The sequence below is a fragment of the Polypterus senegalus genome, chromosome 1 (genome assembly GCF_016835505.1).
Source record: "Polypterus senegalus isolate Bchr_013 chromosome 1, ASM1683550v1, whole genome shotgun sequence".
In the NCBI taxonomy this organism is placed as follows: Eukaryota; Metazoa; Chordata; class Cladistia; order Polypteriformes; family Polypteridae; genus Polypterus; species Polypterus senegalus.
The window spans coordinates 238,214,156-238,227,991 of NC_053154.1; the positions used below are offsets into that span (position 1 = coordinate 238,214,156).

Consider the following 13,836-nt stretch of genomic DNA (forward strand, 5'->3'; position numbering starts at 1 on the left):
TTTCAATTTGCTTTTCTAAAAATTCTAAAATGAGGATGCCATTTATGTATATATAAGCACATAAAAGAAATTACATTACCTTTCAGAAAAAATGGATTTCTTAAGAGAACCCCAGAACTACATGTTGCAGATTTGCACAATAATGGCAAAACAGAGGAAAAGCTAGCAATATTAAATGAAGAAAAAAAAATGCAAGAATTACTTGAACAGCGGAAAAAGTAAGTACTGAACTTTAAAATTAAAACCACATTTTATATTTGTGCTAGGAAATATTTTAAAAAGATTCGTTACAAATTTGATACTATGCACTATTCAAATTGTTATTTATAATACATTTAAAAATTGTGATTATAGCGTTTGTTAAAACACAGAAGACAAATTATTATATGATTATGTTAGTGAAATTAAAGGCTGCATGATGCTCAAATATGGTACTTTAAAATATGTCAAGAAAGCCCCCATTTATCTGTAGCACTCTATGCCATTATTGAAATTTAACCATGTCATAAGACAGTTCTCATTGTTTATTAAATTTCCCAAACATTTTATTTTTATTCAGATCAGGAAATCAGTTTCAGTTTCCCGGAAATTGGTGATAGAAATGCTAACCATTATGCCACCATATATTACATTTATTTAAATTGATTTTTTAATGATGGTTTTCAGGTTAGAAGTGTAATTTTTAAAATAAAATGAGCTAAGAGGCATTGTTAGTTTATATAGAGCTTATGAAAATAAATTGTCTGAAGGTCAGACAATGACTGAAGTAAAGAAATATTTATATGTACAGAAAAGGTTCAAGAAACAGTTTATGGAAAAAAATAAAGCTGCTACAAATGCATTTGGACAGAATAATGCAGACATTTTATCACTTTAACTTTTAATAATACAGCACCAACTGAGCATACCTTTGTATATGGTAGGAAACTAGAGATAAACAAAATACACAGAGACATACACTCGATATGGTACACACGATTAACCAACAGCATCATACAAAATTTCCCAAGTGAAGTCAGTAACACAGCCCGATACAAATAAAAAAAAAAATGATTGCATAAATATTCAATCCTACCAAGTCAGTATTTAGTAGATGCACCTTTGGCAGCATCTACTCATTACAGCCTTGTGTTTAAGATACAGAGATGATATTACTGGCAAAAAGTTAATATTGTAAAAAGCTTAGGCATAAAAATATGTGTGTGTGTATATATAATATACAATAATATAATATATTGTGTGTGTGTGTGTGTAAAGATATATCCTAGTTTAAATGAAGTGGCATGGTGGTGCAGTATTTAGTGCTCTTATCTAGAGTTTGTACTTTTTATCTGTGCTGGTTTTCCCTGGGTGCTCTGGTATCATAAACAAGCAGCTTTCTTTAACTAGGAAATAAAACAGACTTGATTGTCAGAGTTGGTTCCAACCTTACTCACACTTATTCTGGGACAGGGGATTAAACAAGTTTTAAAAGTGAATTAATTATTAAAAGTTTTAGCATTCTGTTTTTGGAAATTTAATAATACTGATGCTTAATGTAAGGTATAATATATGATTAATGGTGTATTTATTATACAGAGACCATGACACTTTGAAGGAATGGAGAGAGAAAACAAAAAACTTGCAAGAGAAAAAGCAAAGAGAACAGGGGTTTTTGTTTATAGATCCAGTTAAACGAGATAAGGTAAACTGGTTTGTGTTGTATTTTTTGCATATACTGTATCGGAACAATGAAGATTACAGATATTTACTATTTTAACAACAGCTTTCTTACTGAAAACATTGTTTTTAAAAACACATTTTAATGAATGGATCAGTTTATGCATGTGAACAGCATAAACTAATATTTTTTTTTCCCAAACAAGGAAATCCAACTTTCAAAACCTAATTGCTGTATAAGTTTTGAAACAGCAGATGGTGCCATAACAACACTGCTTTGGCACTTGGCAAGATTTCTGTTTCAAAATAAATTTACCAAGTGAATGTGAACAAAACTAAAAATTATCCATTTCACTTTGACATAAAAATGCTGATGAGTCTCTTTATTTAATGTGTAATGAGAAAATTCATACAGGTTTTTGAAGATGCCTTTATAAGGTTATATGTGTGCAAAACATGTAGAGAGAAATTTTAAAATTAAGATTGCAATGTTCAAAGTTTTCTGTGCAGCATGCTTTTTTTTTTTTTAAACAATAATGTATTGTAATTTTATGTCAGACTCGCTTACACAATCAGTTAGTCAGTGGTAAGCTGGTGTCATTTTAAATGATAAATCACACTAGTATACCTAAGACTAAGGTAAAATGCAATTAACAATTTAAATAAAATAGGACTCCAGTCATAAATAATTCATACATCACTCAAGATGTGAGCTGCTAAAGTATCTGGAGCACCACCTAACTTTGTTGACTTTACTGCTTATAATGATGTATAGTCAAGTCACACTTCAGTTTTTAAGTATGGATTCAATTGAGGTTCAACTTACTCGTTTTGCAGTGGAAAGTGATGTTCCCAGTTTTGACCTGAAATTAAGTGGAAGATGTGAGGACAATACTGGAAAACACCATAAATTTGTTTTGTGCGTTCATGTGATATGTACTTTTGTAAAGTTAATTTTCAGTTAGGGTTTTAAATGGACAGAAATGTAGCTTGTTGATATTGGCAAGTACATATGAATGTTAATGATGTGTTCTTTTTCATTAACTATATCCTAGTTTTCAAAAAGAACTACTGTTTTCACATATGAAGCAAAATAAAAGCATCACACAGTTTACCCTTGGTGGCTTGGTGTGTGTGTTTATGTGTGTGCAGCGTCTCTCCTTCACCATGCATATCACCTGTTGAAACCTAGTCATATAAATATTTCTTAGAAAAGGAAAGAGAGGAGTGCATCTAATGGCAATGCAAATGTACAGTAGAATGGACAGGTGGAGTCTGGTGTTTTGTTTCTGCTGAATAAGTGAAAGGGAAATACTATATATTTTACACAACTCATGAGGCATCCAACACCAAAAAAAACTTATCTGCTTAGATGCCTATAGTTAAAATACAATTAACCCAGTAGATGAGCTGAGCCGTTTATTTCCAGTAGGAGCAGGAATTGCTTTACCATAAATAAGAAGCATAAATCATTGATTGAACTGGTTAGCTAGTGAATAAATGAATGCTACAATATAGAGAAATTGTTAAAGATTTTCAGGAATTTTGATTAACTTTTAAATGATTGTTATTTTATATTTGTCTGATTAATTTTCTTAATTTTTATAAAATACTACAAAGGCACTTGGAGATTTAAATAATAGAAAAACAAACAAGAAAGTAACTTAACATTTGCCTTGTGTCTCACACTGCCCATCCCCCAGTCTACCAATAATTTTAAGTGTGAGAATTTTCTAACAAGTCAGATTGCACAATGCAGACAGCAGTGGGTGCAAAAGATGGTCTTTTGTTTTTGTGCCATTGTTTTGCTATGCCCTACCCCTCATTCTCCTTATCACACGGGCAAAATAAAAAAAATGTATATAGAATGGCCGAAAAAGAAAGTCAACATTCTGGACCACCCAGGGATAGCTTGCATGCAAATTTCGGGTTTGCCCTCATTTTCAAAATGTATATTATGGAAAAGATTCCACAGACTGAACAGTACAAACAGAAGGCAGTTTCATAGGACACTTATTTAAATGCATACACAAAATGGGATATGAATGAAGAGCACAGCACATCTGTATGGTTAGTTTCTTTTCAGCCTTAAACAGCCTTTTAAACTACAGGCTGTTAGTTACCTTGATTAATGACCCTAAATTGGTCTGGTGTGTGTCAGTAAAGCCTATGATAGACTATTATCCCATCCAGGATTCTTGCTTGGGCATTTGAAAAAAGTGCAAATTAAACATATATATTTATTCTTTCTATCCCTCCACTCACCTTCAAGCTATGCACTCATGCTTTCTCTGTCACATTAAAGAAGTTCAGCACTCAGTACTCTTCACTGTAGATAAACAAGTATACATTTTAATACAGCACTAACAACACAGTAGGGATTTGCACCTGGAAATCTATCTATCTAATAAAAAAGTGAAGCCCATTGTATTCAGTAGTTGTAAGATGATAACCCTTTTGTGAAAGTGATCAAACACAACAGCTCAAACCTTTTAGGAAACGGGTAGGACAAGTATAAATATAACTATGACAATTGTGGGTAATTCTTACAGAGATTTATGTTACTCAGTTCTACCTGAGCAATGGGCACATAGCATGCCAAATAAGATTCTCAGTCATTGTTAGAAACTTGTGTATCGGTTCTACTAATAACCGAATCCTCTATTAATATGTCCTCTTTTCTTCAGGCCAGGAATATTCATTAATGTCTTCTTCAGAATTTTCAGAACACAGATTTAGTCTGCTTGAAAAGTTTCATTTATAAATTTACATTCACTTTTTTGTGTATTTTGAAATTACAATTTGTAATTCAGTTTTGAATTATACCTTTCATATGCACTTTTTTGCCACAAACTACGATTTTTATGAGCTGTATCACACAGGTTGCTTCTCATTCCTTCTGATCTGAACTTTTATTAGACTGTAGACTCCTACTTTGCCCAAATATAGTTCACTATGTTCTTCTGTTAACTGAACTTTCCAAATACTTGGGTTTTTGCCTGACGTTTCCCAATTAACACCTCTGTAAATAACTGTTTAGGACAAATAACATTTTAACATTCTAGTTCACTGAACTATCAACAACAACAACAACATTTATTTATATACTGTAGCACATTTTCATACAAAAAAGTGTAGCTCATAGTGCTTACAAAATGAAGAATAGAAGACAATAAAAAATAAACATAAGTCAACATTAATTAACATAGAATAAGTAAGGTCTGATGACCAGGGTGGACAGAAAAAACAAAAAAAAAAAACTCCAGAGGCTGGAGAAAAAAAAAAAATCTGTAGGGATTCCAGACCAAGAGACCGCCCAGTCCCCTCTGGGCATCATAACCTATCGTAAACTTTCCACAAAGAAACTCAGAAACAGACACTCAAACCTAATGATACATTTTGCTCCTGCATGGAAAAAAGCAGGAAAAAACTGCTACTGAGCAAAACAATGTTTTACAGCTGAAATACTGAACAGGAGCCAAAAAAACAATGCAAATAAGCATGTAAACCATTAAGTGGGCTAACAGAATGTTGGGTTATTTAGCATTATGTTTAATTGAGTATAAGCTAAAGGAAGCTGTGCTTAACCTTTAATAATGCATTAGTAAGACCTTACCTAGAGTGAGGTGCAGCTTTGGTCTCCTGCTACAAAAAACCTATAACAATGTTAGAATAAGTCCAGAGAAGAGGAGTTATGAGTGAAAATTAAAAGAGTTGAACCTGTTCAGTTTAAGCTACCTGAGATTAAGAGGTGACATGATTGAGGTTTATAAAATTATAAAAGGAATTAGTACAGTGAATCCAGGATGTTGCTTTAAAATGAGTTCAACAAGAACATGGGGACACAGTTGGAAACTAAATTTCACACAAATGTTTTAAAGCTTTTTTTCACACTGAGAACCATGAACATATGGAATAAGTTACCAAGTGTCGTGGTAGACAGTAGGCCATTAGGAACCTTCAAAACTTGATTTTATGTTATTTTGGAGGAATTAGGTAAATAGGATCCACATGCATTGTTGGACTTGTGAAACTTTTTCCATTGTTCTAATGTAAACATGTCAAAACAATAAAATATTTGGTAACAAAAAAAAAATTGAAAGCTTATTTTAAAATGAAAATGTTTATGTGAAATATTAAACACTTGTCTCTACAGGTTCCACAAAGTGCACCATATGCAACAGATCCTGCCTTTTACTGCATTACCAACAGTCAAGAACATTCAAATCAAAAAATACATGAACAAAAAGGAAAACAACAGAATATTACAAACATCAAAGAAGCTGAGGATATAAGGTGAGAAATAAAAACTTAATCATCACCCCCATTTTTTGTCCTGCTTTCTCCATTAAAGAGTAGAGTAACATTTGAAGAGGACTCTGGTCCAATGCAGGAGACACTCGCATTCACTCAAACCTTGCCAATGCAAACTTGCCAATTGAAATAACATGCATATTTTAGAGAAGAAATGGATGAAAGAAAATGTGAATTGATTATCAAATAGTCAAAATGTGTCTACTTTTAATTTTCAGGCTTCTGTATAGTACAGTCAATCAGTCATTGTACAACCCACAATATCCTAACACAAGGGTCATGAGGGTCTGCTGGAGCCAGTCTCAGCCAGCACAGGGCGTGAGGCAGGAAACAAACCCCGGGTAGGGCACCAGCCCACCGCAGTGTATAGTACAATTAACATTTTTTCATTTTTGTGCCATAAATAGCAAAGAGCCCAGTGGGCTCCTTTTAACTCCTGGGATCAATATTGGTCCACTCTAACAGATCAATATGTGACTTTTACACTTAGACCTTGTCCTCAAGAAGTTTCTCAAGGTACTATGGTTTCCCCTTGCATCTCAAAAACTTACCATGATAAAAACCTTGTCATTTATTTATAGTGCCACAGGAGGCTGGGGTTATCCCAGCAGTATTGAGCACAAGATGCTAACCAGTGTGAACTGAGTTTTTAAACATATCATAGTTTGAAGGTGTAAAATGGCCTGCAGAGTAAGCAAGGAAATATTCTTTGTGAAGAATTAATATCCCATTCAGGCCACTCCATTCATAGCTGCTGTGCTAGGCTCCAGTTTCCATTGATTTACTACATTAAAAAAAATGAATGGATAGAAATTTTATTCAATAAATTGTATGATTTAAATACATGGATGTGATCATACTGTTGATATTATTAACTGTTCCATAAATTTCCTTTATTTACTTTGTACAGTATGTTGTGAGTGTATTCAATGACAGATATGGGAACACCAGTACCACTACAACAAGCTGCAACAAACTATAAGTAAAAAAACATGCCTTGATTAATTTATTACTGCTAGTATTTAGACGTTGCTTCTGAGAAATATAAGCTAATATTCTTAATATTTATTTAATTACACATAGAAGCTATGAAAAAATGAAGAATTTCATGAAAGACATAATTATTCAACTGCATTAGTGTAGCCATTATCCTGGAAAGAGTGGTGTAAAGATTTAATTTCACCATATTGAATATTTGTTTTTAAATAAAACCATCTCCAGAGAATATGCAGCACCTGTTGCTACTTAACCAGCTGTGGTGAATATAGAAAATATTAACTTCAGGATATTTTTATTATTCCCTTTATTTAGTCGTAAAATTCAGTGTTAATGTTTCATTTTTCCAAGTTGTCTGTTTTTCAGCCAAATATTTTTATCTAAAACAAACAAAAATCCAAATATTAATCAAATGTGAATGATTGCAATATGTCCTGATGTGTTAAATGCTAATTAATTGTAAAAAGCATGGCGTGTTTACTTTTTCCAGAGTTCCATTATTAACACATATCACATATCTTTGCTATAATATGTCTGTATGATGCCAGTGGCCATTTTGAAAAAAGCAGCCCATAATGTAAAAAACTGATGCTGATTATTAGTCAGCTTTTAGCCCTCCAAATAAGGCCCTGCACGCCTCAGAAGTAAGTCTCAGCTGGAATTGTTTCGATATGTAAGTGCAACCTGTGCATGCTGTGAAAATATGTTGTATTTTTTAGTGTTGTCTTTTTTCTATGAATGTGCTCACTGTTTTAGAGGTGCATCAGTCTATATATCATTTTATTTACTATGTGTACCAGCCAAATCAACACTATATAAATTATTCAGTGAGCTGATAATGTAAGACATAACACAATCTTCTAAGAAGCAAATGTATTATTTTGTTATTACAAAAAAGCATGCAACCAAGGTATTGCTACTTACTTACATTCAGACACTGTCCAGGGAAATGCAGGTATCACAAAAAATATGTACTGCATGCCCAGGAGCACTTTAACTTTAGAAATGTCACTCATAAACAATGCGACTCTTCTTCTTTAAGCATATGGCCTTATTTTCAATTTTTTGGTGGAACAAACCTATTATGAGTTAAAGCATCACCCATAAAGAGTGAACTATTTGAGCTGTAATCTACTAAAAAAGTAAAGCCACAAAGCAGTATTTACATTGCATACTTTCAAAGAGTACTCACTTAAAGAGGCATCAACAACACTATATACAATATACAACCTGTCTAGATGTTAAAATCCAGTAAAAACTTCAGCCTAACAGATATCATACTTGAACTTTATAGATTTGGTTCTTTTGAGTCCATATATCCTGTAACTAACAGTATTTTAAACTTAGCTTTCCAGCTGTCTTTACACTATTGTAGTATCAGCTAAAGCACCTCCATAACCTCCATAATACACAAAACATATGTGCTGTAAGTCTTAAGAAGCAGAACAGAACAATTTACACGTATTTACACTTTAAGCAAAAATGAGTTTGTCCATGAAAATTTGCTTGAGTTAAGGAACACAGAGTTTTAACAAAACACATACCATTTACATCTGGAGTCATGCACTGTTGCTGTAGTTCATAGTTATTGTAGAATTTCACAGCATGAGTGTAACTCCACTGTTAATTTCGACAAACTAATTATGTTGTTGTGTCTTTATATTTCTTTTGAATAATGGTTTCAGTTCTTATTGTTCTATTAAAGTTAAGGCTCTAAAGGACATATAAACACACCATTAAGGGAGAATTCACTGCACTATATTCATCTCACTACCTTCATCCATCCGTTTTTTGTAACTTTTGCATCCAATTCAGGACTTCAAGATATAATTAAATACAGTATACAAGGGCATAATTATCAATTGCATAATATAGCATACTTAATCATAATATTATAAGATGTATTGTAAGTGCTGGGCAAAGAGGTCTGACTGCGTTAATTGTAAATAAATCTTGGGGTGTTGTATATACCCTGATATTTTTCACATCTACAGCCATTTTCAGACTGAAATAGATCCTTCCCTGCAATGTGTCATATCTGTGACTTATTATGGCACACAGAGCAACAGGTGCAGTTCAGTGAAAAATGTGGGCCAATATTAGCTGGAGAACCAGAGATTCAGAAGCAGACTGGTAATACACTAAATCCAAATGTGTCAATTAAGGTATCTTTATTTGTGTCACCATTGATTCCAGAGCTATTGTCTCCCAGATTTATTTACAATATTGGCTTGATAGTTTCTCCATCAGGAAATAAGAAATTCACAAGATAATTTGATCTAGGAGTCCAGGGAGAGCCATCTTTGAACCCCAGCACATGTTTTAACACTGCCTTGTATAACCACATACAGTATATTGTATCATCCCATAATTACCAGTGTGGTAGATAGGGGGCACTCTCGCTCCCTTGAACCCCTGTCCACAACTCCAGACACCAGGTAAAAGTTCTCAAGTTGACTTTATTTAATCTCCACAGTGTACAAAGCACACTCTCCACCACAATACTCATAAATCAATCACAAATACTAAACAATAAATCAATCCTCCAGCTCCCAGACACGTTGCCACCCTTCCACCCAGCTCAGCTCGCCGTCTGGGAGCTCCCACAGTCCTTTTATATCTCCTGACCCAGAAGTGTTCCCAATCCCCAGTCCATGTGATTCTCAATCACTTCCGGGTCAGGTAAAAGCTCTTCTCTTCAACCCGGAAGCCCGTTGCTCTTCCTTTGACGAACTTCCGGGTCATAGGGCACGAAGAAGTCCTTGGTCCTCCCTGCAGCTCCCTCTTGTGGCCCCCATGGTATCCACCAGGGCTGTGCATAAAAACTACATTGTCCATGATGCCCTGCTGGTCTTCTGGGGACCTCCATGCTGCAAGGAGGGCTCCACCTGGCGGCTTGGGGGTATTGGCCGGGATAAACGGCCGGCCATCATCCACACCAGTAACTCACAAGTCACAAATTACAGTTCAAGTAAATACATCTTGAGAAAAGAAAACTGTAATTTGAAAGTATGTTAATTCTGCTTTATCTTTTTTCAAATGGAATGTTAATATTATTTGATTATAGAACTGACTCATTATATATAAGAGGGGATCCTCGTAAAAGCCCTCTGCACCCAGACGAAAAAAATAACTACAGGGAGGAATTTTAACACTGGAATAACACAAAGTACAAATAAAAAACAAACCGGCTGCCTCACTGGTACTGACTAAACAGATTTTGAGCTGCTGCCTGCTAGGTTAATAATATAATAATAATAATACATTTTATTTACGGTGGTTGGGAGGTTTTTCCACTACCAACCCAGTATTACAATTTATCTCTAAGTTCCTCAGCTTCACTGTACTGCAAGATTTGTCTGTCTAAAGACAGAGAAGGGGATATGCTGGTGCGAGGATTAAAGCAACGCGAAAATGATTCAGAACTGATCTGTTCTGCATTGTAATAGGCAATGTTTGACTGCACATAAATGTGATGGCTGAATTGTCTACTCATAGCAGGTCACACTGTATACGGGTACAGTGATATGTTGTGTTTTAATGAGAGCTCGCTTAAACATGATATGCCTGACACTATTTTAGTGCTAAGTCAATTTCATTTTCCTCAAGCAGACCTAGTGTGATGTAAAAAGACAGGCAGGGGTCTGGTCATCTGTGCAATTAAGGAATGATGTTAAAGGAGTACATTACAGTTAAAGCTACAATTTGTAATTCAGACATTGAAATTCTGGCAATCAGAATTCCCCCATGTTGTTTGCCCAAGGAGAGCCACATCATCTTTATCAAAGTTTATAGTCTTCCCTCTGCAAATGCGGTCCTAGCAACAGAAATTCACCAGTCACCAACACTCTAATGATGAATCTTTCTGACCCTTCAGTTATAATATATGGTGACATCAACCTTGTCACTTTGGAAGGAACAATGACAAACTTTCATCAGTTTGTATCCTGCCCTACTTGAGGAAATAACAAGCTGCACATGCTTTATTCGAATGTTAAAGATGCCTTTAATTGTAAACTGCTGGCACTTCTAGTTACATCTGACCACCATCTTACTCCCAGCTACAAGCCTACTATTAGATGGCAACCTATTACCACCAGTAATAGTGAGGAAGTGGAACCTGGAGGCTAAAATGGCTCTGAATGAGTTCTCCCAAATAACAAATTGGGAAATGATGTGCAAGTCACAGACTATATTACTATTGTTGACACTGTGGAACCCTCAAAAATAGTGCACAGCTTTCCGAACAAGTTCTGAATTACTAAGGAGCTAAAACATCTTCTGAATGAGAAAAAAAGAGCATTCAAGTCCAGTGACAAAGAGGTTCTAGAGGATCCTTAGTGAGTGCTGAAGTAAAAGCTGACTGAAGGAAAGAAAAAGTCACTCAGAATAACATGAAAAATGTCTGGAATGGACTGGGCATAATTACTAAACTCGAGCAATCCTGGGCTTATCTGATAGAAGCAGATGTGAACAAAGCTGATGCCCTGAACCAATTATTAAATAAATTTTCCCTCCCATTGCCACATTTTTGCAATGACCAGGGCCCCCACACCATACCTAGTACATCAAATAACTCCTACCACTTTATCTGGAATGGCTAGTTATGAGTTTACCTCTGACCATCAGTATGGGCTTTCCATAACTGATGAGCAAGTGAGGAGACAACTGAGGAAGGTTGCCATGGGTCAAGATGCAGATAGTCCTTGAATTCTTAACGCATGTGCTGACCAAATTCCTGGTATTCTCTGTAGCTTGTTCAGTCTATCATTGACTTTTGTCACAGCAAAAAGCCCCTATGCTTTGTGTAGAAGTGGTGCATGGCTACAAGTACTTGGGGTCCATATCAATGACAGTCTGAACTGATCTCAACACACAGAGGAAATATATCAGAAAGGGCAAAGCAGATTCTTATTTCTTGGGAAATTGCATCTTTTAATGTGGGTAGTGACATCCTTCAAATCATCTATAACTCTGTGATGCCCAGTGCAATTTTCTATACCATGGTATGCTAGGCTAATAACATCACTTCAGAAGTGGCCCACGGAATCAACAAGCTAATTAAAAGGGCAGACTCAGTTATAGGACACACTCTCAATCCCCTTGAGGTAATAACGAAGGATAAAATCAAAACAAAACTGAATGCCATTATGAACAATGCTGCACATTGACTCTCTGACACACTAACTCTGAGTACTTTCAGCTAATTAATTAATTATTCAGCAGAAGTGTGTCAGGATACCCCATTGGTGCTCCTTTATACCAAACAGCAATACGCTTGCATAATGCCTCACTGTGACTTTTAATTGCCAAGTCATAAAATTTCTTTCTTTTCAGTTTCCTTTTTATTTAGTCATTCTAGTGTGTGTTCAGACCATAGCATGTGTATTTTTCTGTAAAAAGTCAAATTTCTCCTTGGGGACAAATAGATCAATTGATCTATCTATCTAGACAGTTCTCCAAGGCAGCACCCTAGATGCCTGGACTATCTGAGGGACATTACAGTCCCATTATTTTCCATTTGGGACCGTTAGGTAAGACAAGGAAGGTTTGCCACAAATGACGTTAACTCCTTACTTAAAGGATTGGATTTGGAATTTCTGGGTTGACTGTCATTTAGCTTTCTGAGGGACCATTGCATGCTTCTCTATAGGATACTTTTTTCTCTCTCTCATTCTAGTGACTCTGTATAAAATCCTTCCAGGGCATGCCTTTGCGTCCACACTGGAAAATGCACCACCTGCTTCTTCCTTTTGCCTGGAGACTGCACATCGGAACTTACAGTGCCCTGTGCAATCCTTGTACCCTTGCCTATGGCAGCCTCATACAAATCTGACACCACCTCATACTGGGTTAAACTGGGTCCAGTTAGAAAGAGTGCCCAGGTGCTTAATTCATTATTAGTTCCTTCATTGCACACAATGCTTCTAGAATATGTTCTGGCTTTTCCAAACCTGAAGTGAATTAGGTGAATTTGAAAATTGCACAGATAGACCGATGGATTTTTGTATGGTCTAATCTTTGTTAATGAATTTATAAGTACTAGCCAACCCGCGGTGTACCATATGCTGCATAATCATGCCGGTTTTTTAATAATTTTTAAGCACAAGGAGAAAATTAACATTTGAAAAATTGGTAATGTAATAAATCAGCAAGAAAAGCAACATTGTAACAATGCACGGAACGAACCAACACACAATTGTCCGTGACTGAAAACTGGTGGACCGTCCTCGCGCCTTCTCCTGCCAGACGGAGGGATGGGGGTGCACGGCGTGGAGTGTGGAACGGGAGGAGAGGAGAAGGACGTCCATTCAGCTCCGTCTGTCATGCTAGTCTGCTGATTTCTCGTTCAGTATGCACTGCCCGCTCATGTGCCCACCTCCAACTGGTCACTTGAGTCGTCGTCTTTACACAGTCCAGATGTACCTGTGACTGACGTAGACTTTTCATTGCTCTGTCTATATGTAATCCACCAAGACACCCGACCACGGTAGTAGCGAGGTGGGAGGGGTGTGTGTACAAAGGGTTGGGACGCAACCAGTGGGAGCGTATTAGTCGCACTTAGTGGGAATTCCACGGTTTGCAGCCCGAATGGGGTTCTACGGCTTACCGACGCCTCTCTGCACCGGGTAGACACACGCTCAATGTCATGCATAATTATTTATTGAATGCTAAACACTTCTGGAAAGACACGGTTGTCTAAAATGGGTTGGTGTGAGAATATAACAGTAAGCGAATGAAAAGATGGAACTCTGGAGAGAGCAAAATACAACACAATAGTGAACCCGCGGCATAACAAATGCTGCATAATTATTTATTGATGGTTGAACACTTCTGGAAAGACACAGTTGTCTAAAAAGGGAGGGT

The 13,836-nt window shown here is 36.0% G+C and overlaps 1 protein-coding gene across 1 annotated transcript in view; it reads left to right on the forward strand.

Moving 5' to 3' along the window:
- LOC120540048 (leucine-rich repeat-containing protein 27-like) overlaps positions 1-13,836 on the forward strand; it is a 53,508-nt gene that overhangs the window by 34,643 nt on the left and 5,029 nt on the right. The window contains exons 7-9 of the mRNA XM_039770512.1: positions 87-218; positions 1,579-1,684; positions 5,816-5,955. Of these exons, the coding sequence (XP_039626446.1) occupies positions 87-218; positions 1,579-1,684; positions 5,816-5,955 (378 nt within the window). The remainder of the gene's footprint in view (positions 1-86; positions 219-1,578; positions 1,685-5,815; positions 5,956-13,836) is intronic.